Below are 26,614 nucleotides of genomic sequence, written 5' to 3'. Positions count from 1 at the left end.
AGACAACAAGAACAAGTCAATCTCTTCCCTGTGGCCACCCACAATAAACTCCAAACCCTCCACCTGTTTGGAGATGACAGCTTGCTGTAGAGGGGTCTTATCAATAGCCCACACCGGTATCTGAGACTTCAAGACCAAAGGACTCACCCTTAATTGCTCACAAAACTCTGAGTCAATAAGGTTGACTGCCGAACCACAATCAACCAAAATCCGGCACTTCTGCCCATTTACCCATCCATCAAGGGTCAACCCGGCAGTTTGAGTACAGGAAATATGCACACCTCCCTCCTTAGTAGGTTTTCTCCCTTTACCCTCAATAGACCTGGGGTTATTACTCTCCTTGGCGAACCATTCTCTGGAGGGGCATACCCTTGCTACATGTCCCATCCCTCCACACACAAAACAGCATACTGTGCGGGACCCTTCACTCTTGGGTCTAGCACTTCGCACAGTGGCCCCAATCTGCATGGGTTGGTCCCCCGGGTCCTCTCTAAAAACAGAGAATTGAGGAGGGCTTAGCCCCCCAGGACTCTTATCTCCACGCTCCCGGAGGCGCCGTCCAACTCTAATTGCCAGCTGCATGGCCTCATCTAGATCTCCAGGAACGGGGTGAGAAACTAGATGGTCTTTAACCTGGTCCGAGAGCCCTGTCTCAAACTGACTAAGTAGAGCGGGGTCATTCCAGTGTACTTCTGCTGCCCACCTACGAAACTCTGTGCAATATTTCTCTATAGCGTGATCCCCTTGCACCACACGTCGTAGGTTATACTCAGCCGTGCGTACCCTGTCTGGGTCGTCATACAGTAACCCCATTGTGGAGAAAAACGCCTCTACAGTTAGTAAGCAAGCTGAGTCGGCTGGTAACGAATGTGCCCAGATGAGGGGATCATCTCTCAATAAAGTAATAATAATCCCAACTCTCTGTACCTCAGAACCGGAGGAAAACGGCCGTAGCCGGAAATACAAAAGACAGTCCTTTTGAAATCGGAAAAAATCTGACCTCTTACCTCGGAAGGGTTCAGGTAAGCTGACTTTTGGCTCCAGAGGCCGACCCACAGGGGCGCTACTCACCTGCCTCTGTATGCCCTCCACCTGAGAGGCTGTGTGTTGAGCCAACTGCTGTACTTGAGATACGCCAGAAGCTTGGATGGCATCCATTCGTAGCTTGATCCCCTCCATCTCAGTGGAAATCTGCTGCACCGCCTGGTACAACTGTTTCAGGTCCGTCATAATGCAAACGAACTTTTTTTTTTTTTTTTTTTTTTTTTTTTACCGGCTGAGTGTACTGTTATGTCAGTCCAGGTAGCTGCAACGGGGCTAAGGGACAGCAGTAGGGAATCTCGCCCTGCACTACTCCCACTAGCTATCCCGGTCCCTGCCTCACGGGTGTGGGTCGGCTGTACTCAGGCTAAGCCTGACCCCGACAGCTCCTCTCTCACTGATACCGTAGGCCTAGAGGGAAGTGGGAGAAGGAATGCCCTATAAGATCTCTAGGGACTGGAGACTAAAGGGGGTCACCCCTAACGAACAAGTGAAGCTGCTACTGACAGGGACTGACAAGGGTGTGCGCTGACTAACAACACAAACAGCACACAGGAAAAATGTGGGAAAGGATTCCCCCAAACCAATATGGGAAGGAACCATACACTAGGAAACAAACACAGGGAAACTGAGTAGAAATCAAAGGATAAGGCAATTCACTCACACAGTCAATTATACACAGAGGGAGGATTGGTGAACACAGAAGGGAAAACACACAAACCAACTCGTTCACCCAAACCTCCCAAAAATCAACCACGGAACTTCCTCTATCCCAGAACACCACCTACTCCTCCTGCTAAGGCCTAGCTCTGTAAAAGCGACACTCAGCACAGAACCATGGGAGGCATGGGTTTAAATACAGAGTAGAGACCACTCCTCCCAGGTGCAAATGGGAGGACAGACTAATCAACCAGGAGATAAAGCTGCCTACCAACAGTGCGCGCGTGCAAGTCAGAAGGTGTGCACCAATACCCACGACAGGACAACCCCGCAGCGCCAGGATGCCACCCCAGACACTGCGCAGCCAAAAACTCCCCAGGTAAGAAAAATAGAAATTAAAGAACCTAAATACTGCTAACAGTAGTTATATTCTTGTACATAGGAGTAGTTTTATAGTAGTTATATTTTTGTACATAGGAGTAGTATTATAGTAGTTATATTCTTGTACATAGGAGTAGTATTATAGTAGTTATATTCTTGTACATAGGAGTAGTATTATAGTAGTTATATTTTTGTACATAAGAGTAGTATTATAGTAGTTATATTCTTGTACATAGGAGTAGTATTATTGTAGTTATAGTCTTGTACATAGGAGCAGTATTATAGTAGTTATATTCTTGTACATAGGAGTAGTATTATAGTAGTTATATTCTTGTACATAGCAGCAGTATTATAGTAGTTATATTCTTGTACATAGGAGGCAGTATTATAGTAGATATATTCTTCTACATAGGAGTAGTATTATAGTAATTATATTCTTGTACACAGGAGTAGTATTATAGTAGTTATATTCTTGTACATAGGAGTAGTATTATAGTAGTTATATTCTTGTACATAGGGGCAGTATTATAGTAGTTATATTCTTGTACATAGGAGCAGTATTATAGTAGTTATATTCTTGTACATAGGAGCAGTATTATAATAGTTATATTCTTGTACATAGGAGGTAGTATTATAGTAGTTATATTCTTGTACATAGGAGCAGTATTATAGTAGTTATATTCTTGTACATAGGAGCAGTATTATAGTAGTTATATTCTTGTACATAGGAGCAGTATTATAATAGTTATATTCTTGTACATAGGAGGTAGTATTATAGTAGTTATATTCTTGTACATAGGAGCAGTATTATAGTAGTTATATTCTTGTACATAGGAGCAGTATTATAGTAGTTATATTCTTGTACATAGGAGCAGTATTATAATAGTTATATTCTTGCACATAGATGCAGTATTATAGTAAATATATTCTTCTACATAGGAGTAGTATTATAGTAGTTATATTCTTGTACATAGGAGTAGTATTATAGTAGTTATATTCTTGTACATAGGAGTAGTATTATAGTAGTTATATTCTTGTACATAGGAGCAGTATTATAGTAGTTATATTCTTGTACATAGCAGCAGTATTATAGTAGTTATATTCTTGTACATAGGAGGCAGTATTATAGTAGATATATTCTTCTACATAGGAGTAGTATTATAGTAGTTATATTCTTGTACACAGGAGTAGTATTATAGTAGTTATATTCTTGTACATAGGAGTAGTATTATTGTAGTTATATTCTTGTACATAGGAGCAGTATTATAGTAGTTATATTCTTGTACATAGGGGCAGTATTATAGTAGTTATATTCTTGTACATAGGAGCAGTATTATAGTAGTTATATTCTTGTACATAGGAGGCAGTATTATTGTAGTTATATTCTTGTACATAGGAGCAGTATTATAGTAGTTATATTCTTGTACATAGGAGGCAGTATTATTGTAGTTATATTCTTGTACATAGGAGCAGTATAATAGTAGTTATATTCTTGTACATAGAAGCAGTATTATACTAGTTATATTCTTGTACATAGGAGCAGTATTATTGTAGTTATATTCTTGTACATAGGAGCAGTATAATAGTAGTTATATTCTTGTACATAGAAGCAGTATTATAGTAGTTATATTCTTGTACATAGAAGGTAGTATTATAGTAGTTATATTCTTGTACATAGGAGCAGTATTATAGTAGTTATATTCTTGTACATAGGAGTAGTATTATTGTAGTTATATTCTTGTACATAGGAGCAGTATTATAGTAGTTATATTCTTGTACATAGGAGGCAGTATTATTGTAGTTATATTCTTGTACATAGGAGCAGTATTATAGTAGTTATATTCGTGTACATTGGAGCAGTATTATAGTAGTTATATTCTTGTACATAGGAGGCAGTATTATTGTAGTTATATTCTTGTACATAGGAGCAGTATAATAGTAGTTATATTCTTGTACATAGGAGCAGTATTATAGTAGTTATATTCTTGTACATAGGGGGCAGTATTATAGTAGTTATATTCTTGTACATAGTAGCAGTATTATACTAGTTATTTTCTTGTACATAGGGGCAGTATTATAGTAGTTATATTGTTACACTTATCGGGCAGTATTATAATAATGATATTCTTGTACAATACGTTTAAGAGAGATTTCTACCACATTTTATGTGTCTATACTATTTATCCTTTACTGTATGTTGTAGGTTAGTGTGAATCGTACCTAGAGTTGCCTTGTGAGCTCTCACCTTTGTAGCTACAGTTGCACATGTGTTGCTATTACAATAATGGAGTAACTCTCTGAATAAGTGAGTCTCAAGTAATTAAAGTCCTTGACTCTCTCCTAGCGTTAAGCAGATTGCCATTCATTCGCTATACGGCAGGCTTGTAGCAGCAGCGACGCTTCCAGCCTAAACAACATTAGAGTCACTTTTGTTTAATGTGAAAAGTATTTGCATGCCATAAAGATCTTCTCAGAGCTCTGATTAAATATCGCCAGGGAATAAAGTTAATGAGTCACATTCCAGACTAGAAAGAGCACAATGTGTGGCTTTGTTTCGGCGCTCGGCTCCTGCCAGCAGTTTGCAGTTTGCTGTAGGCATTGACAAGTTTAAACAGCTCACAGAAAGTTTACCTGTCAGCTGGTGGTCACTGCTTATCTCCCTAATGCCTTCCCATTCTCCTGGATGCCACTGACCTCCCTCTTGCATAATTAGCAGCAGCACAATCGTCGAAGATTTCAGGCACGTTTCGCTTTACCGTGTTGGAAAACTCAGCAAATGCATCTGTCAATTCCAAAAAAAAAAGAAAAAAAGAAAAAATACAACTACAAAGGCAATAGACATGTATATTATGAAAACTGCAAATATGGCAATAGCAACCCCTCACAATGAAGTATATGGACAGCAATAATATTGCACCTCCGCTAACAGATTTGTAATTTATACAGTATCTTATATCTATTCTCATTGTCAGATAAGTCGTAATGTCCCCTGCTATGATGTGTAACATCCCTGGTGGTCTAGAGTGGGGTAGGGGTTTATAGTTATATGTCTTTGGTCTATGTTAGTGTACTGGGTCATAGTTACATCCCTGGTGGTCTAGACTGGGGTAGGGGTTTATAGTTATGTGTCTTTGGCCTTGGTTAGTGTACTGGGTCATAGTTACATCCCTGGTGGTCTAGAGTGGGGTAGGGGTTTATAGTTATATGTTTTTGGACTAGGTTAGTGTACTGGGTCATAGTTACATCCCTGGTGATCTAGAGTTGGGTAGGGGTTTTAATTATATGTCTTTGGCCTTGGTTAGTGTACTGGGTCATAGTTACATCCCTGGTGGTCTAGAGTTGTGTAGGGGTTTATAGTTATATGTCTTTGGTCTATGTTAGTGTTCTGGGTCATAGTTACATCCCTGGTGGTCTAGAGTTGTGTAGGGGTTTATAGTTATATGTCTTTGGTCTATGTTAGTGTCCTGGGTCATAGTTACATCCCTGGTGGTCTAGAGTTGTGTAGGGGTTTATAGTTATATGTCTTTGGTCTATGTTAGTATACTGGGTCATAGTTACATCCCTGGTGGTCTAGAGTTGTGTAGGGGTTTATAGTTATATGTCTTTGGTCTATGTTAGTGTCCTGGGTCATAGTTACATCCCTGGTGGTCTAGAGTGGGATAGGGGTTTATAGTTTTTTTTTTTTTTGGTCTAGGTTATTGTACTGGGTCATAGTTACATCCCTGGAGGTCTAGAGTGGGGTAGGGGTTTATAGTTATATTTTTTGGTCTAGGTTAGTGTACTGGGTCATAGTTACATCCCTGGTGGTCTAGAGTGGGGTAGGGGTTTATAGTTATATATTTTTTGGTCTAGGTTAGTGTACTGGGTCATAGTTACATCCCTGGTGGTCTAGAGTGGGGTAGGGGTTTATAGTTATATATTTTTTGGTCTAGGTTAGTGTACTGGGTCATAGTTACATCCCTGGGGGTTTAGAGTAGTGTAGGGGTTTATTGTTACATCATTGGTGGTCTAGATGAACATAGAGGCTCATAGTTATATGCCCGTTGGTCTAGATTAGTGTACAGAAATATAGGTACGTTCCTAGTGGTCTGGGTTAGTGTAGTGGTTTACAGTTACATCCCTGTGGTCTAGGTTACTGTAGATGGTTATAGTTACATCCTTCGGGGTCTAGGCTTTGAGGCGGAGAATCTGCATATGGACACCCAAATATACACTGTACCCCAAGCCACACATAGTATTCTGAGATATGGTACTATACTGGGGTTTTTTTTTTAATAATAATTGAAATTTCTTTTTCCTTTTCTTCCTGTATTTTATGGCTTCAATATAGTTTTCACCAGCAGAGACCCCGGAGATTCATGCCATAGACCCCTCCTGTGGAGTTCCTGGTAAGAACATTTACACCAATGTGCCAATAATTGTATTTGTTTATTTCCTGACTATAAAGTAATATCAAAGTCTGATTTGATCTACATGGCACAGCTATGTGTATACTAGTGCCTAGGGCTATATACACATATACTTCTTTACAGGCACCATGTGCAAGGTTCAGTTTCTTACATGTAACCTAGTAGACGGTATGATGTGACACTTAAGGTGGCGGTGGGCGTCTTACTGACTACTTCCCTATGCAGCTGTCCGGGATACAGATATGGGATCTGTTTTACAGATTCAGAAAATGTTAGATCTCTAGTTGGGAAATCTAAACACTGAAAAGTCACAAAAAAAAAAATGACTACTTGTTTCTTTATTTACTTTATTCGTTTGATCCGGCCTATGAGGGATGGTCATGACTAGAGATGAGCGAACAGTGAAATATTCGAGAGTCGATATTCTTTCCGAATAGTTCCTCAATATTCGACTATTGAGGGAATATCGAACCCCATTATAGTCTATGGGGAAAAATGCTTTGTTTCAGGGGAAGCCACACTTCGACTCAGGAGAGTCACCAAGTCCACTATGACACCCCAGGAAATGATGCCAACACCCTGGAATGCAACTGGGACAGCAGGGGAAGCATGTCTGGGGGCATCTAACATGCCCAAGTACCTGTATTACTCAGCTCTGCTACATCTCCAGTGTAGCAGAGCTGTGCGCTCAATACTGCTACATCTGAGATCAGACTGTGGACCAATATTAGACTCCGCCTCCTCCATCTCTGGTGTAGCAGAGCTCAGCGCACACTCAGCTCTGCTACATCTCCGGTGCTGAACACTGCTACATCTGAGATCAGACCAGAATGGAGACAGCTGTGGACTGATCTTAGACTCCGCCAGAACCAGTGTTCAGCAAACAGTCAGCTCTGCTGTATCTCAGGTGTAGCAGAGCTCAGCGCACGGCCAGCCCTGCTACATCGGAGATTGGACCACAATGGAGAATTCTGTGGACCGATCTTAGACTCCGCCTCCTCCGGCAGAACCAGCGTTGATTGGCCGAATGCTGTACTCTGTATGGCATTCAGCCAATCAACGCTGGCCAATGCATTCCTATGGGAAAAAGTCAGCTCCTGCATATCGCAAGCTGACAGGGTGTTACACTATGTGTGAATGCTCTGTGGACACCTATGGCTGATAGGGGAAATGCACAGCAGACAATAGTTACAGCAAAGAAGAGACGAACTTACAGTCAGTTGCAGCACAGCTGGGTAGCGTTCGGCCGGTAGTAAAAGGCAGGTTGTGTAGCACTAGAGGTTTTCCTGATGAGAGACTGAATCAATCAGGGGGAGCTCATGTGCAGCTGAGGGGATAAGCTGAAGGGCAACAGCCGGGAGGAAGACAGGTATCTAGATGCAGGTATGGTAGGAAATGGCAGAACTCTGGAACAAGAGAACCACAGGACTCTTCACAATAGAGGCGGAGAGCTAGAGGCAGCCGAGACAAAGATCTGACTGATACTCAAGCAGGGAGGAACACAGGTGCATTCATTAATATAGCCTCAAGAGCAGGCAAGATGGCCACCGAAGCTATAGCGGCCATCTTACAACGAGGCAGACTTGCCCACAGACAGGTGAAACGTAAAAACAGAACTGGATCCTTACACTACCCCCACCTTAGGAGTGGCCTCCGGACACCCTATGGGCAGGCTTACCGGGATGTCTTCGGTGGAACCTGGACACCAGACGGGGAGCATTTATATTATCAACAGGTTCCCAAGAATTTTCTTCAGGCGGGTACCCTTCCCACTTGACCAGATACTGTAATTGGTTCCTATGGATTCTAGAATCCAGAATCTCTTCCACCAAAAATTGTTCCTCACCATCAATCAATTCTGAATCGGGTGGTTGGGCAGCGCGTCCCGGGAACGGATTAGGGATAGCAGCCTTCAATAGGGAAACATGGAATACTGGATGGATTTTCATGGTGTTGGGGAGCTTTAATCTAACGGCCACTGCACTGATGATGGCACTTATCTTAAATGGTCCTACAAATCTTTGCCCCAGCTTCGGGGAGGGTACTCTCAGTTTTAAATTTTTTGTAGAAAGCCAGACTAAGTCTCCAACTTTGAATATGGGTTCTGGTCTGCGGGACTGATCCGCTGATCTCTTATATCTCTCCTGAGCTGCAGTCAAGGTTTCCTTCAACACTTCCAAGTTTTGCTGAATGATTGCCACACGTTCCGTAACTGCCGGTATGGTGACATCACTTGGCAGCCTGGGAAAAACTTTGGGGTGGAACCCCAGATTGGCATAGAAGGGTGACACCTTTGTAGAAGCACTCTGGGAATTGTTATAGGAGAATTCTGCCAGAGGAAGGAGATCCAGCCAATCATCCTGCAAATGACTGATGAAACAACGCAGGTACTGTTCCAAAGTCTGATTGGTCCTCTCGGTCTGGCCGTTTGACTGCGGATGGTAGGCAGAGGACAAGCGGACTTTAATGTCTAATGCTGAACAAAATCCTTGCCAGAATCTCGCCATGAATTGCGCTCCTCGATCTGAAATGACTTCGTCGGGGACCCCGTGCAGCCGAAAGACATTTTGAATAATTAATTCCACAGTGTCTTTAGCAGTTGGTAGTCTGGGGTAAGGTATAAAGTGGGCAGCCTTCGTTAATCGATCAACCACAACTAGAATGGTATTCATACCCTTAGAGATAGGTAATTCGACAATAAAGTCCATAGATATGGATCCCCATGGACGAGAAGGCACTGGCAGAGGTTGTAGCAATCCAGTCGGAGCAGACCGAGGTGTCTTACATCTGGCACAGATGACACAAGAACGGACATAGTCTTTAACATCCCTCTGATACCCCGGCCACCAGAAGAATCGTGAGAGGAACTCCTGAGTCTTCTGCACCCCTTTATGACCTGCCACCTTGGAGTCATGCATCAGTCTTAGTACTCTTAGTTTGGCAGACTTAGGCACGTAGAGGCATTGGCCTTGGAACCATACTCCATTTTTAAAGGTCAGATGAACGTCATTAGCCGGCTGGGACAAGAGAGGATCAGTGACATAGGCTTCCTTAAAGGCGTTAATTAAGTCTTCATTCTGTATCACTCCCACCACATTGGCGTCGGGTACTATAGTCTCAAATGAGGGAGCCGAATCCGATTCGGTAGAGAACATCCGGGAAAGGGCGTCAGCCTTGCCATTACGGGAGCCCGGTCGATAGGAGATGATAAAATTAAATTGGTTTAGAAATAGGCTCCAGCGAACCTGTCGGGGAGAAAGACATCTTGCGGATCGGACAAACTCCAAATTACGGTGATCGGTGAGTACGACAATCTGCTGAGAAGCCCCCTGCAAATGATGCCTCCATTCTTTGAACGCGGAGATGATCGCCAACAGTTCCTTGTTTCCGACATCGTAATTCCTCTCAGCAGAAGATAACTTTCGGGAGAAGTATGCACAAGGGTGCAAGAGACCCTTCTCTCCTGTTCTCTGAGATAAGACAGCTCCCACGGCACTGTCTGAAGCGTCCACCTCTATTATAAATGCCAACTCCGGATCAGGATGTATTAATACTGGGGCGGATGTGAACCTTGACTTAAGGCGAGTAAATGCCTCCTGGGCTTGGGGTGTCCAACGGAACACTGTCCCCTTCTTGGTAAGTTGGGTAATGGGACTGACAATCTCTGAGAAGTGCTTAATAAAGCGCCGGTAAAAGTTGGCAAAGCCTATGAAACGTTGTACCTCTCGGGTATTCTTCGGGACCGGCCAATCCATGATTGCTTGGATCTTACTGATATCCATATACAATCCTTGTTGTGAGATTACATAGCCCAAAAACTGGATCTCAGTCTTGTGGAACTCGCATTTTTCGAGTTTAATGTAAAGTTGGTTTACTCGTAGGCGGTCCAGAACAATCTTCACATGTTCCTCATGTTCTTGTAGAGAGCTGGAAAAAATAAGGATATCGTCCAAATACACCACCATGAACTGATCCAAGAGATCCCGGAAGATGTCATTAACCAAATGTTGGAAAGCAGCTGGGGCATTGCATAGACCAAACGGCATGACCAGATATTCAAAGTGTCCGTACCGACACCGAAAGGCAGTTTTCCACTCGTCTCCTTTTCTAATCCGCAGTAAGTTGTATGCTCCTCGAAGATCTAATTTGGAAAAAATCTTGGCATGGCGAACTCGTTCCAGAATTTCGGGGATTAGAGGAAGTGGATAACGGTTTTTAACAGTGATTTTGTTGAGTTCCCGATAATCTATGCAGGGTCTGAGGGACCCGTCCTTCTTTTTCACAAAAAAGATTGGAGCACCTGCTGGAGATGAGGAAGGACGAATAAACCCCTTTGCCAGGTTTTCATCAACGTAGTCCTTGAGGGCCTTTAACTCCGGCCCGGCTAGAGGATAGATGTGGCCAAACGGTATTGCTGCACCGGGCAAAAGCTCAATTGGACAGTCATATGGCCGGTGTGGTGGAAGTTTATCTGCATTCTTCTTGTCACTCACGCCCAAGAAGTCAGAATAGACTGATGAAAAAAGGTTAGAAGGATTGTCAGGAACAGATGTGACCGGGCAAATGGCTGACTTCTTCTTTGCTGGGAAGCGTAACTCTCTAGTTTCCCAGTTGATAGCTGGGTTCTGCTTTTTCAACCATGGGAGGCCTAGGATTACTGGAAAATGAGGAGAGGAGATAAGCATGAAGGATAGTTCTTCCTGATGATCAGGCGGCATGGATACCCTTAGGGGTCTGGTTTCCTGATCTATTGGCCCCGATACCAGGGGGGAACCATCCACAGTCTCCATAAGCACGGGTGAGGCCCTATGTTGGGTTGCGATACCATGTTCTTTAGCAAAGGCCAGATCCATGAAGTTGCCACTAGCTCCGGAATCCACCATTGCTGAGGTGGAAATCCAACGAGTGTTGGTCCAAATCTGAATTGGCAGGAGGCAATGGGTCTCCTTCTTCCTCTTCTCCAGGTGTGAAGCCACCGACGACAGGGTCTGAATAACTGCATTCAAAGGCTGTGACGCTTCTGAGGCTTCTGATTCACAGTCAGACAAATCTCCTTCGGCCACGGCTGCGACAGTCCTGCGAGGTCGATTCGGGCAATTTATGAGAAAGTGACCGGACTCCCCACAATAGAGACATAGACCGTCACGCAGCCGGCGTTCCCTACGAGCATTACTCTCAGACCTCTGTACAACATCTAGTTGCATTGGCTCAGTCTCCTGTGGGGGCCTATTAGAAGGTTCCTTGGGAAATGCAGGAGAAAATGCTGGTGGGCTGTCCCTGCGATTCATTGCTGCCCATCTCTCTTGTCTTCGTTCGGATAAGCGGATATCAATCCGTATGCAATGGTGTACATACTCTTCAAACTTGGAGGGAGCCTCAGAACGGGCCAGTTCGTCCTTAATGGCGCTGGATAATCCTCTCCTGAACAACGGTAGTTGCGCCTCAGATTTCCAAGTCGTGTCCACTGCCCATCTCTTAAATTTCATGGCATACTCTGTGACCGTACGTCGGCCCTGTCGAAGCGCCAGTAAGTTGGTCTCTGCAGTGGCGCGACGATTAGGATCATCAAACATCAGGGCCATGCCATCAAGGAACTGAGTCAGACTATCTAGACAAGGATCAGCGGTCTCAATTAGCGGGTTTGCCCATGCTAGAGCCTTGTGTGTCAGAAGCATGATGATGCAGAGTACCTTGGCGCGATCATTTGGAAATTGACCGATATGTGCATCAAAATAGAGTTTACACTGGTTTACAAAGCCACGGTACTTGTCGCGGTCTCCACCAAACCTAAATGGTGGCAATTTTGGGGGGCTCAGTACTACGGGGGGGGCTGACTTCAAAGCCTCAACCGCGGTTGTCCGTGTATGCAAGTCCTGCATCGCTTTGCCAAGATCCTGCACATTTTTGTTAGCTTGTATCTCTAGAGAATTTATCTTGGACTTTAGCGACTGCAACTCTGTATACAAAGAAGGGTACTATTCCGTTATCGGGCCAGCAGCAGCGCATTTCAGCACCAGCTTTCGGGACAGCAGTTCAGTTCAGCAGCGGGAATTACAATGACATCCGAGGACTGCTGGCCCGATGCTTGTGCCCAGTAGCCAGTACATCAATGACCCCCCCTCCATCTCCTCCTCCTTCCAGTGCTGCCCCCCAGCTCTCCTTACATCTACCCCGTACCCTCTCCCCGCCACATGACTAAGCCGATGCTGGCCCGATGATAGAGGCCGTGCTTGTGTGTAGTAGGCAGTACATCGATCGATGCCCTCATCCTCCTCTTCCTTCCAGTGCTGCCCCCCAGCTCTTCTTACATCTGCCCCGTACCCTCTCCCTGTAATAGGCCTCACCGTAAATCTTGAGCAATGAATGCTACTAGATAGCCGCCGGACGCTGCAGAAAGTTTGTCCCTCCGGCTCGCTGTAGCTCACCGTTCCTATAGTCGGCGTGTTTCTTGTCAGGGCCTGGATTGAGCCCCGGTGTCTTTCCTTTCGGTCTCGGTACTAGCGCTGAGGTGAGGCCTAGTCGTGTGGCGGGGAGAGGGTACGGGGAAGATGTAAGGAGAGCTGGGGGGCAGCACTGGCAGGAGGAGAAGGATGGGGGAGGGGGGTCATCGATGTACTGGTTACTGGGCACAAGCATCGGGCCAGCAGTCCTCGGATGTCATTGTAATTCCCGCTGCTGAACTGCTGTCCCGAAAGCTGCTGCTGAACTGCGCTGCTGCTGGCCCGATAACGGAATAGTACCCAAAGAAGTTGTGTATTGCTGTATTCTCTTAACACGGGTCTCCAAGTCCCCAGACTCAGCGGCCTCCATCTTGTGGGCTTGAGTATCCTGTTACACTATGTGTGAATGCTCTGTGGACACCTATGGCTGATAGGGGAAATGCACAGCAGACAATAGTTACAGCAAAGAAGAGACGAACTTACAGTCAGTTGCAGCACAGCTGGGTAGCGTTCGGCCGGTAGTAAAAGGCAGGTTGTGTAGCACTAGAGGTTTTCCTGATGAGAGACTGAATCAATCAGGGGGAGCTCATGTGCAGCTGAGGGGATAAGCTGAAGGGCAACAGCCGGGAGGAAGACAGGTATCTAGATGCAGGTATGGTAGGAAATGGCAGAACTGTGGAACAAGAGAACCACAGGACTCTTCACAATAGAGGCGGAGAGCTAGAGGCAGCCGAGACAAAGATCTGACTGATACTCAAGCAGGGAGGAACACAGGTGCATTCATTAATATAGCCTCAAGAGCAGGCAAGATGGCCACCGAAGCTATAGCGGCCATCTTACAACGAGGCAGACTTGCCCACAGACAGGTGAAACGTAAAAACAGAACTGGATCCTTACACAGGGATCCCGACCAGATAGAGGCCCAAAGAGTTGTGGAAGTAACATTCCCCCCTAAATAAAGGTAATCCCTAGCTATCCCTGCCTGTAGATCTATCCCTGTCTCACAGTCACATAGTTCACAGTCCCATATGACCTGGATATTAAATCCACTATTCGTATAAATTGGAGGTCACCTGATTTCGGCAGCCAATGGAGTTTTTCAATTTTTTTCAATGCCTCCGTTGTCGTAGTTCCTGTCCCACCTCCCCTGCACAGTTATTAGTGCAGAAAAATCGCCAGGGAAGGTGGGAGGGGATACAAATTTTTTGTGCGTTTGCCTCGTGGTATTTGATTGGAATTGAATACCTCGAACGGCCTGATATTCGATCGAATACCAATTCAATCGAATGCCGTTTGCTCATCTCTAGTCATGACACCTCTCAGGGTCCATGCACACGGAGTAAAGTGGCGCTGATTCTGGCACGATAACTTGCGGCCGAATCAGCGCTGATTAAAAATGACTCCCATTGAGTTCAATGGGTTCCATGTTCCGCACGCAACACATTGAAATCATTAGTTAAAAAGCCTTCCATTGATTTCAATGTGTTCCGCGCAGAACATGGAACCCATTGAACTCCATGGGCGTCTTTTTATCAGCGCCACTTTACTCCGTGTGCATGGACCCTTAAGGTGTCAGAGAAAGATAGACAGGTGTTTAATGTCTATCATTTGTATTCATGAGAATAAAATAAGGGTACCCTTGCCACACCCATGTATAGATGAGAGATGTCAGCAGAGTAGACTTAACTCTTATAGGCCATCTAATAATATTTAACAATCCTATTTACAAATAAAAAATAAAAAATATATATAATTTTTTTTATCTCTGTCCCAGGAGGTCTGCCATATCTCCCTATACCCCACCTCCCCAAGACAACTGGCTGCAGCATGACCCCCCCCCATCTCCAATAGGACAAAAAGATGGGTAAAGGGATTGTTCAGGATAATCCGTTTTTTTTAAAGGGATTCTACCATTAAAAAACTTTTTTTTCTAGGTAACACGTCGGAATAGCCTTTAGAATGGCTATTCGTCTCCTACCTTTGGAAGTGCTCTCTGCCGCGCCGTTCGTTCGAAATACCGGTTTGTACCGGTATGCTAATTAGTTCTCTTGCAGCAATGGGGGCGTCCCCATTGCTGCTTGAAAACTGACTCCAGGGCCGCCTCTATGTTCTTCTGCATCCTCCCCTTCCTTCTTTGGCTTGATGTCGGACGCCTGCGCAGTACGCTCTGTTCGGCGAACTTCGCTGAACATACTGCGCATGTGCAAAATTGACACTATGGCCGCGGGCATGCGCAGTACGTTCGGCGAAGTTCGCCGAACAGAGCGTACTGCGCAGGCGTCCGACGTCAAGCCAAAGAAGGAAGGGGAGGATGCAGAAGAAGATAGAGGCTGGAGTCTGTTTTCGAGCAGCAATGGGGACGCCCCCATTGCTGCGAGAGAACTAATTAGCATACTGGTACAAACCGGTATTTCAAACGAACGGCGCGGCAGAGAGCACTTCCAAAGGCAGGAGATGAATAGCCTTTCTAAAGGTTATTCCGACGTGTTACCTAGAAAAAAAAGTTTTTTAATGGTAGAATCCCTTTAAGGAGGCCAGGGAAGGTGAAAAAAAAACCCAAAACATACTCACTTGTACCGGGTCTTCTGGTGTCTCCGACTGCTGAGACCAATCATTGGCCTCAGCAGCCTAGGTGAAGTAAATGGGACATCAACTCGCAAAAAAACGGGTTGCCGCGACTGCAAGCGGGTGCACTACACCGGCATCCAGCCACGCACTCTGCTCCGACTTAGGCCCAATGAATGGGCCTAGTCCGGAGGAGGGAGTGTCTTCAGGCCGAATCGCGAGGCAAAACGGCCTGAAGAATGAGCATGTCGCTTCTTTTTCCGGGAGCCAGAACAAACCATCTCCCGGAAAAAAGGCCTGAGCGACTCCCATTGATTTCAATGGGAGCCGTCTTTTTGGTCAGGATTTTGAGGCGGATGCGGCCTCCATCCACCAAACTCTGTAGATCTGCACCTTAAGCTATTTGCTGATTTTGATATTTTTATGTATAGTAAATTTCTTTACTCCTTATGCTGTAGGGGGCGTCATTGAACTGTCTGGGAGAATTCTGAGCAGCAACTATGAAGACTATGATTTTAATGTGGACTATATTGAGGGGTATGTACTGTGTGAAAGGGAAGTGTCAACTCATGGGAGTAAGAAGATGAACATGTCCTGTCCTCATATCTGATTCGGTATTTGCTATTAGTTTAGGATTTTTTTAATGCATTTTTTTTTACATTTATTTTCACATACAGTCCTATAGTTATGACATCAGATCAGGACGGATGGATCTCAGTTTGCACTTTGGTTGACAAGATCTCTGCAAGCATGTAAGTTACATCGATGAAGATCGCTTGTGAAAGTCACCATTTCCTTGATGTATCATTCATTATGTCTAACCCTGTTGTCGCCCCCTACTGTTCTACCAAATGGGAAGTGTTATAGTAGAGTCCCTGGACAAATATCAAAAAAATAGTCAGATCTAGTAGTAGTAGAACTAGCTGCTTAGCTGAGATATAGGTCCCAGACACCAAAGTCGCCAGGCGAGATGGACTTTTCTGAATTTGAGGTACAAGTTATCACCACAAAAACTGTACAAAAAATAAAAGCTCCAGAATCAGAATCCAAACCCAAATCCATGATAAACTTACAAGGCAGATCAGAACCAGGAGGATACATCGGGAGAGTGAACGTCCGTGCCAATTGTCAGTTGAGAAGGTAACGTCAGAGCCAAATTTCAAGCCAAGCCATGGGTCAGTTCCAAGAGGTCACATCAGAGTCAGAATCAGAATCAAGAGATAAACTGTTTTCTGGTTTTACGCCAAGGGTCAGATCCAATAGACCAGTATGAATCCACGTAACACAAAAAATCAGGTATGAAATCCAAACTAGGTACACCCTAATAGCAGGCACCTGGCTGAGGAGGAAATGAGTTGAGAAAGCCTTGTAGCATCCAATTGAATAAGCCTAAGAGAACTCTGACATTGCAGAAGCTTTCCAGATCAGCAATAGCAATAGTAACTAAACTGAGATTCTTGACATGGAGAAGAAGATTGGAAAAAAGTTGGATTAGACAGAACCAATACTGCAATGGAGAAATATTTTCTAGAGAGTTTACCCACCTGCTGCCATCTCTAGGGGGAGCTAAAGAGCTTTAAGATTATATACTGAAATATATGCATGTTATTGCATCCTGATTTTTTTGCCCTGTTCTCTATTCATAGTTACCCTATACATGTGAAGGGTGATTTTGGAAGTCTCCAGTGCAAAGCAGAGGGCAGTTACATCGGTGAGAATTTACCTTCAAAAAAATTGTCAAAAATGTATTATACCCTTGCTTTGAATAGGGCAAAGCTGCAATACCCCACACAGGGGCGTAACTACCGCCATAGCAGTGGAGGCAGCTGCCACAGGGCCCGGGACATTAGGGGCTCGGTGACAGCCGGTACCGCTGCTATCATTATACTACAAAGACCCCGGAGTATAATGATCGGCGGACCCGGAAAGGTAAGGGAACATAAAAAACACTGTTACTTACCTCTCCACGATCCTGCCAGGCCTCCTTCCTACTTGTCTGACGTCTCTGACGTCACATGAACCTGGCCTGCTTCCCGGGTCATGTGACGTCCGACGTCATAGAAGAAGGACGGCAGCGGAGAAGACAGCGTAGGAGCCGGGGACAGGTAAGAAACAGTAATTTTTTATGTTTTTATTCCCCGGGTCTCCGATTATTATACTCTGGGGTCTGAAAAGATTGGTGTCCACTATGGGGGATAATACTGTGTGCAGGGGCCACTATGGGGGATAATACTGTGTGGAGGGGCCACTAAGGGTCATAATACTGTGTGCAGGGGCCACTAAGGGTCATAATACTGTGTGCAGGGGCCACTAAGGGTCATAATACTGTGTGCAGGGGCCACTAAGGGTCATAATACTGTGTGCAGGGGCCACTAAGGGTCATAATACTGTATGTAGGGGCCACTATGGGGCATAATACTGTGCGCGGTAGCCACTATGTGGCATAATACTGTGTGCAGGGGCCACTATAGGACATAATACTGTGTGCAGGGGCCACTAAGGGACATAATACTATGTACAGGGGCCACTATGGGGTATAATACTGTGTGCAGGGGCCACTAAGGGTCATAATACTGTGTGCAGGGGCCACTATGGGACATAATACTGTGTGTAGGGGCCATTATGGGGGATAATACTGTGTGCAGGGGCCACTAGGGGGCATAATACTGTGTGCAGGGGCTACTATGGGGCATAATACTGTGTGCAGGGGCCACTATGGGACATAATACTGTGTGCAGGGGCCACTATGGGGATAATACTGTGTACTGGGGCTACTATGGGACATAATACTGTGTGCAGGGGCCACTAATGGATATAATACCGTGTACAGGGCCCACTATGGGACATAATAGAGTGCGGAGGAGGGGGTCGGTCGAGGTCTTCGGCCTCGGTGTCGGTTGGGGGGGGGCATGTCAAAAGTTTGCCACGGGGCCCCGCCATTCCTAGTTACACCACTGACCCCACATAACCACTAGTAAGTCTGGAAAATCTCTTTGTAGTGGTCTGCAGACACAGATCTTGTCCTCCACCATGCTCCTTTGCCCCATGTAGCAGCTATGATGTCACTGTGATGTCACATTTCCATGGCAAGGAAACCTTCAGTATTTGGGTCCCAGTGGTTAATAAAAAATATCAGATATATAATGGTAACATATGATCAAAAGGGATTTCCTAAATCAGATTTTTTTTCTCTAGAAAGACCACCACTCCTGCCTACAGATAGTAGCTGATATTTCAGATTTTTTCCATTCAAGCTGCAATACCAGACCTAGCCTGTGGATAAGAGTGGCGCTGTTTCTGGGGGAAAGAAAAACTTTTTTTCTAAATCTGGCCAATCCCTTTAATGGTGTTTTTTTTTTGTTTGTTTCTTGCCCTACAGGGTCGCAGAACATCACATTTTCTGTGTTCAACAAAGGAAAGTAGGTTCTTCTGTTATAATATGGGGGGAATATTTATGCCATGTCAGACATCTGTGAGCCTCACCAGTCGCCCCTCTACATGTCCAATAGGTGGCACTAGAGGCAAAGTTTTCAACTAATTTTCCAATATATTCACAGGTCCATAGTGAGCAAAGAAGCCTGGAGCATCAGTGCAAAGCAAGAGCTGTTCCTATATCAGACCTTCTCAGGTACAATATACCCAAGTAAGGGGGCGCTGGTGGGGCATGTGACTATGTCTTTGGAATATGGGATGGAAATCCATGCAAACACGGGGAGAACATACAAACTCCTTGCAGATGGTTTTATGCCCTTGGTGGGATTTGAACACCAGGACTCCACCGCTGCAAGGCTGCAGTGCTAACCACTGAACCACCGTGTGGCCCCTTGGGCAATTTTTTTAAGACTTGTTTTGTAAATATTTGCAAGATACACCCACCAGTTTCGTTAAGTTTGGCCCAAATCGGGCACTGGAAGTGCTATTATTATCTCTACAGACCCCAGAATATAATTGGAGGTGCAAGATAAAAAAATAAACCATCATACTCAAAATCATCTCTCACGTCTTCTGGGACCTCTCATGGGCATCTTCCAGTCTTCTGGGACCTCTCATGGGCATCGTCCAGTCTTCTGGGACCTCTCATGGGCATCTTCTAGTCTCCTGGGTTCTCTCATGGGCATCTTCCAGTCTCCTGGGTTCTCTCATAGGCATCTCCAGTCCCCTGGGTTCTCTCATGGGCATCTTCCAGTCTCCTGGGTTCTCTCATGGGCATCTTCCAGTCCCCTGGGTTCTCTCATTCGCATCTTCCAGTCTCCTGGGTTCTCTCATAGGTATCTCCAGTCTCCTGGGTTCTCTCATGGACATCTTCCAGTCTTTTGGGTTCTCTCTTGGGCATCTTCCAGTCTCCTGAGTGATATCAATGGCCCAGGGAAGTCAGCATCATGACACTTGAAGAGACCTAACGTATAATGCTAAATTGTGGATGGTGAATCCCAAAAATCTCAAGTCAGGACAAACTCAAGTTTTTGGAAACTTGAGATTTAATGGGTTTGTCCAGGAATTAAAGATCTCCTGCAAGAGGCTGAGGAAGGTGAAAAAATAAAAACCATACTCACCTATCTCCGGCACTGCTGTCTTGGCCCCCCCAGAGCTTGTTCTGCTGGAAGTCCTTGCCACACATGACCGCTATGGCCTCAGTGATCACAGAAGATCACAGGATTTCAGTTGCATACATCACTGGTGACGTCCTGGGTCCTTTTCTATGATCACTGAGGCCACTGATTGTCCACAGTGGTCACGTGTCGCAAGGACTCCATCGGAACTTCAGGGACAGAGATTTGCAATTCCTAGATAATCCCTTTAAGGGTGTATATACCATCAAAGAAGCCAATACAGCTCTTGAGTTGGGGTCTCCATTTTGGTGGGTTTGTGATCTCACACAGGACAACTACTCTATACAGTCCTGAAAAAGCTATCAAAAAAGGAATGGGTACACGGACAAAAAATGTTGTTCTCTTCTGTCCTACCATGATGGGGTGGGGGAGGTCATGAGGTGGTGGTGGTCCTTGGTTTTCACTTTTGCTTCACTTTGTATCCCATGGATAATATTTATCATTCTGGAGTAATTTTATGTTTCTTCTGATAGAAATCCATTCCGTATATCCAGATGTAGGCGGCGTCGGAGGAGGAACGGACATCACCATCACTGGAGACTTCTTTATGGATCCCGTTAAGGTCAGCATTGCAGGTAAATCACTCCTTTAACCCTCTAATAACCAGTCTATTTTGGGGGTTTCAGATTCAGCAATTTGTCACAAAAGTAATCATTGTTTCATTTTTCAATGACCAGAATTCTATGGGGACTTGTTTTTTGTGGGATAAGTTTACTTTTTAATGGAACATTTACTGTAATTCATCATTGAGGGCTTTGTGCATGCTGGGTATTGTCTACAGTTCACATATGCACTCTCTCTCCTCATATCAGGAGTGCCAAATATTGCCAGTGCCCCCCACCCCCCTCTTTATATGGCATATAATGTCAATGTGCCATAAATCTTTGATTTTCATCTTCCTGAGCCCGCAAGCTTCATGGTCCTAGAAAGAACATAGAGAATATACTTATTACATTGCATTTTCTTTTCCATATAACAGGAAATTTTTGCAAGATCGGATCCCTGTCCCCACAAGTCATCATCTGTACAACGCCCCCTTCTGGACAATATGTAAAAGCTCCACATCCAGGTAGTGCTCTGCGATATCTCTTTGATGGTATTTTTAATATTGCTTTTTTTTTCTCTTTTTTCCACCCATAAATTAACAATTCTTACATTATAAAGTAAAACAATTAGAATAATATGAGCTGACGCATGGGGAAGAGTATTTAGGGGAGGGGGTAATATTGAAACCATGAAAATTAGTGACAACTAGGATTTGAGCTATAGGGGGCTGAGCTAATTGATATTCCTTTATAGGCAGACTAGCCTCTGCCCGCGGGTTGTTGGCGTGGATGATCCGCCTATATTCAGCAAATTGCTGCCGTCGATAATCCGCCTGCTCCGGCGTTTCGGCAGCTCTCAATTTCACCTGGCACTGAAGTTGTTCTTCGCACCGTGCCTGTAATTGTTCCGGCATCTCAGCAGCTCGTAGGGACGCCATATAATGAACATGTTGTTGGCATTGATGATCTCCCTCAGCTCTGCTTGAGGAGATCTCTGTGACTTCTGGCTTCCTTCATAGCTCTTGTTGTTTGCAACAAATTAGATTTTCTTTTTCCAGGCATGTTTAAAATTGGCAAACTGCCAATTTGGATTAAAGGTGTTTGCCTGTGTCAGTTTGTCAGCACTGCCTGGAGCAGATCAGATAATATGCAAATGTACGTACTGAGGGTTAGCATGTGTTTACACAGAGAGATAACAGCCCTGGGACCTGAGATAAGGCTGCTTCAGGAGCAGTGTAATATAATATGTGAACATAAATTCATAACAGTGGTGAAGCCATGTCATTTACTGGGATAAAAAGTAGCATATGTTCTAATCGAGGTTACAAACTATCTATGTGCCACATTTCATTCAAATCCGTTCAGCCATTTTTGTGTAATTAAGGAACAAACATCCAAACACACAAACATCCAAACTTTTACATTTATAATATTAGTAGGATAAATATAAAACTTGAGACAAGACCTCTCAATACAGACCCAAGTCGAGACCTCCTAAATACAGAGGTCCATAAATTACAAACCCCTAGAGAAGACCAACAAATACAGATCTCATAAATACAAACCCCAGTCAACACCTCCTGAATACAGATGTATTATCAGTATGCAGTAAGCTGCTGAGCTCCCTCTACTGGTGGCCACAGGTAACCAAAATGTTATCAATAACTCAATAAGTAGACCTGCCGTTTAAAGCATTGGGGGAAGAGTAGTGGTCTGGTCATCTCTGGATCTCAAATTCGAGTTGTGCTCTATATTAACCTTTATCACTAATATCTTAATTGACTTAATGAGAATATTCTGTGTCTCACTGCAGGTAATAGAGGATTACTGTACGAGATGTGGGTTGGATCAAATGCTACAGATATGGACAATCTTTCCATTCAAAAGCGCTCAGTGGTGCCCAGTGCAAGTTCACCATCGGATGTCGTTTTAGTTCCAGGGGAGCCATACAGGTATCAGATAACAGGGAACCTGGCAATATCACATAAAGTTACATCAAAGAAGCAGAGAAGTAACTGTAACATTGGTAGGCAGGGCAGTGAGGGGGTTCAGGAAGTAGGGAAGGTACAAAGGGCTAAATATAAGATACTGTCTTAGCTGTGCAATGGATGACTTTAATGTTTCTATAAACTATACATTCTGTACACAGACAAAGATTAAGTGGTTTCTTTGTATGTCCGGAGACGAACAACTATACATTCTGGATACAGTCAGACAGTGAAGCGCAACTCTTCATCAGCCAGTCACAAGAGGATGATGCAAAAGTAGGTATATGAGAAACAAGCAATGAGTACAGCTCTGGAGTATAATACAGGATGTAACTCAGGATAAGTAATGTAATGTATGTACACAGTGACTGCACCAGCAGAATAGTGAGCGCAGCTCTGGAGTATAATACAGGATAAGTAATGTAATGTATGTACACAGTGACTGCACAAGCAGAATAGTGAGTGCAGCTCTGGAGTATAATACAGGATAAGTAATGTAATGTATGTACACAGTGACTGTACCAGCAGAATAGTGAGCGCAGCTCTGGAGTATAATACAGGATGTAACTCAGGATCAGTACAGGATAAGTAATGTAATGTATGTACACAGTGACTGTACCAGCAGAATAGTGAGCGCAGCTCTGGAGTATAATACAGGATAAGTAATGTAATGTATGTACACAGTGACTGTACCAGCAGAATAGTGAGCGCAGCTCTGGAGTATAATACAGGATGTAACTCAGGATCAGTACAGGATAAGTAATGTAATATATTAAAATAAGAAGAAACATAACATGAACAAGATACATTAACATGCCCTACAAGTATGTTCACACAATATGGCTTATGTGTAAGTGTAGGGAAATGTAGAATCCAAAATATTGCTCAATATAATGGTATTGGTCTATAGGTTGAAGTTGCCTCCATACCGCATGGTATTACCACATGGACTGACCATTGGGAACTGGACTGGGATGTTCAATGGAAGCAGAAATCCTCCAAAATAGAACTTGTCAAAGGAAAAAAATATTACATTGAAATGTTACAACGTGGAGTAGGACCAAACGCCAACATGAAAATTGGAGTTCAGATTCACAATACATGGCTGAGCCCAGAAGTTGTTAATACATATCAGAGAGAGGTACATCAGATAGTGGCACAGTCATCCTGGATCCCTGATATACAGGTGAGAGTCAGACGTCTAAGCTTCATCATGGAATAGATACATGAATAGAATAGAATAGAATAGATAAATGTATGATAAATAAGAATATAACTACTATAATACTGCCCCCTATGTACAAGAATATAATTACCATAATACTGCTCCTATGTACAAGAATATAACTACTATAATACTGCCTCCTATATACAAGAATATAACTACTATAATAGTCCTCCTATGTACAAGAATATAACTACTATAATACTGCTCCTATGTGCAAGAATATAACTACTATAATACTGCTCCTATGTACAAGAATATAACTACTATAATACTGCCTCCTATATACAAGAATATAACTACTATAATAGTCCTCCTATGTACAAGAATATAACTACTATAATACTGCTCCTATGTACAAGAATATAACTACTATAATACTGCTCCTCTGTACAAGAATATAACTACTATAATACTGCTCCTATGTACAAGAATATAACTACTATAATACTGCTCCTATGTATAAGAATATAACTACTATAATACTGCTCCTATGTACAAGCATATAACTACTATAATACTACTCCTATGTACAAGAATATAACTACTATAATACTGCTCCTATATACAAGAATATAAATACTATAATACTACTCCTATGTACAAGAATATAACTACTATAATACTGCTCCTATGTATAAGAATATAACCACTATAATACTACTCCTATGTACAAGAATATAACTTCTATAATACTACCTCCTATGTACAAGAATATAACTACTATAATACTGCTCCTATGTACAAGACTATAACTACTATAATACTGCTCCTATGTGCAAGAATATAACTACTATAATACTGCTCCTATATACAAGAATATAACTACTATAATACTACTCCTATGTACAAGAATATAACTACTATAATACTTCTTCTATGTACAAGAATATAACTGCTATAATACTACTCCTATGTACAAGAATATAACTACTATAATACTGCTCCTATGTACAAGAATATAACTACTATAATACTGCTCCTATGTATAAGAATATAACTACTATAATACTACTCCTATGTACAAGAATATAACTACTATAATACTGCTCCTATGTACAAGAATATAACTACTATAATACTACTCCTATGTACAAGAATATAACTGCTATAATACTACTCCTATGTACAAGAATATAACTACTATAATACTGCTCCTATGTACAAGAATATAACTGCTATAATACTGCTCCTATGTACAAGAATATAACTGCTATAATACTACTCCTATGTACAAGAATATAACTACTATAATACTGCTCCTATGTACAAGAATATAACTGCTATAATACTGCCCTCTATGTACAAGAATATAACTACTATAATAATGCTCCTATGTACAAGCATATAACTACTATAATACTGCTCCTATGTACAAGAATATAACTACTATAATACTGCTCCTATGTACAAGAATATAACTGCTATAATACTGCTCCTATGTACAAGAATATAACTACTATAATACTGCTCCTATGTACAAGAATATAACTACTATAATACTGCTCCTATGTACAAGAATATAACTGCTATAATACTGCCCTCTATGTACAAGAATATAACTACTATAATAATGCTCCTATGTACAAGAATATAACTACTATAATACTGCTCCTATGTACAAGAATATAACTACTATAATACTACTCCTTTGTACAAGAATATAACTACTATAATACTACTCCTATGTACAAGAATATAACTACTATAATACTGATCCTATGTACAAGAATATAACTACTATAATACTACTCCTATGTACAAGAATATAACTACTATAATACTACCTCCTATGTACAAGAATATAACTACTATAATACTACCTCCTATATACAAGAATATAACTATTATAATACTACCTCCTATGTACAAGAATATAACTACTATAATACTACTCCTATGTACAAGAATATAACTACTATAATACTACCTCCTATGTACAAGAATATAACTACTATAATACTGCTCCTATGTACAAGAATATAACTACTATAATACTGCTCCTATGTACAAGAATATAACTACTATAATACTACTCCTATGTACAAGAATATAACTACTATAATACTGTAACCTTTTACTTTAATTGCATTAATTCCAGTTTATTTTACTTGATATCATGCCACTGTTTTGTTCTTCAGAAGTTAACTTTTAGTGGCTTAGGACAAGTCCAGTTCTGTTGGGGTAACAAATCCAGTAAAGCCATTCTTACAAACAGCACCATGGAGCAGGTGAGCACTTTTACAGCATCAGGCAGTCATTTCAATTTTGAGGGAGAGTGACAAATATATAAATCCTCACTTTCCATTTGTGGTCCCCTAGATTCAGGCCGTCATAGAGGACATGCTCTCCGTGTACTGTGAGTCTGACATATCTTCAGAAGATTTATCCTTTTATGGTGGCTTTGAAAATGGTGAGATGTAGGTGACAATGGTCGGTGTCAGATGTGTTTTATAACTTTTCATCCACTTTTGATGAGAGACCATTTTTATTGACTTCTATGGGATGTAATACTTGTATCACAGGGATGTTTTTGACATCTTCATAGTCCCACTTCCATGTTTTCTCACTCGTGTTCCATGATTTGATCTTTATCATGGTGAAACCAAAGGATTTTCTAGTTGATGTAACAATATTACATACTTAATTCCAAACTATTAGTAAAATCTCTGCAAATTGTCAATAAAAGGTGACTAACCCCATAATGGTGGCCAGATTGAACAATAACCACCTTTCATGCAGTGTTTTAA

General features: G+C 42.9%; 1 protein-coding gene across 1 annotated transcript in view; it reads left to right on the top strand.

Moving 5' to 3' along the window:
* The window catches only part of PKHD1 (PKHD1 ciliary IPT domain containing fibrocystin/polyductin), a 395,316-nt gene that overhangs the window by 6,989 nt on the left and 361,713 nt on the right, over window positions 1–26,614 (top strand). Inside the window, exons 5-17 of the mRNA XM_075266923.1 lie at window positions 6,413–6,470; window positions 15,955–16,033; window positions 16,174–16,248; window positions 17,143–17,207; window positions 18,876–18,915; window positions 19,054–19,124; window positions 20,580–20,681; window positions 21,086–21,175; window positions 22,465–22,603; window positions 22,801–22,915; window positions 23,550–23,825; window positions 26,006–26,095; window positions 26,187–26,277. Of these exons, the coding sequence (XP_075123024.1) occupies window positions 6,413–6,470; window positions 15,955–16,033; window positions 16,174–16,248; window positions 17,143–17,207; window positions 18,876–18,915; window positions 19,054–19,124; window positions 20,580–20,681; window positions 21,086–21,175; window positions 22,465–22,603; window positions 22,801–22,915; window positions 23,550–23,825; window positions 26,006–26,095; window positions 26,187–26,277 (1,291 nt within the window). The remainder of the gene's footprint in view (window positions 1–6,412; window positions 6,471–15,954; window positions 16,034–16,173; window positions 16,249–17,142; window positions 17,208–18,875; window positions 18,916–19,053; window positions 19,125–20,579; window positions 20,682–21,085; window positions 21,176–22,464; window positions 22,604–22,800; window positions 22,916–23,549; window positions 23,826–26,005; window positions 26,096–26,186; window positions 26,278–26,614) is intronic.

This window comes from Leptodactylus fuscus, chromosome 3, assembly GCF_031893055.1.
Source record: "Leptodactylus fuscus isolate aLepFus1 chromosome 3, aLepFus1.hap2, whole genome shotgun sequence".
Taxonomy (NCBI): Eukaryota; Metazoa; Chordata; class Amphibia; order Anura; family Leptodactylidae; genus Leptodactylus; species Leptodactylus fuscus.
The sequence above is the reverse complement of the archived record's forward strand: the minus strand, read 5'-3'. Positions and strand labels throughout refer to the sequence as shown.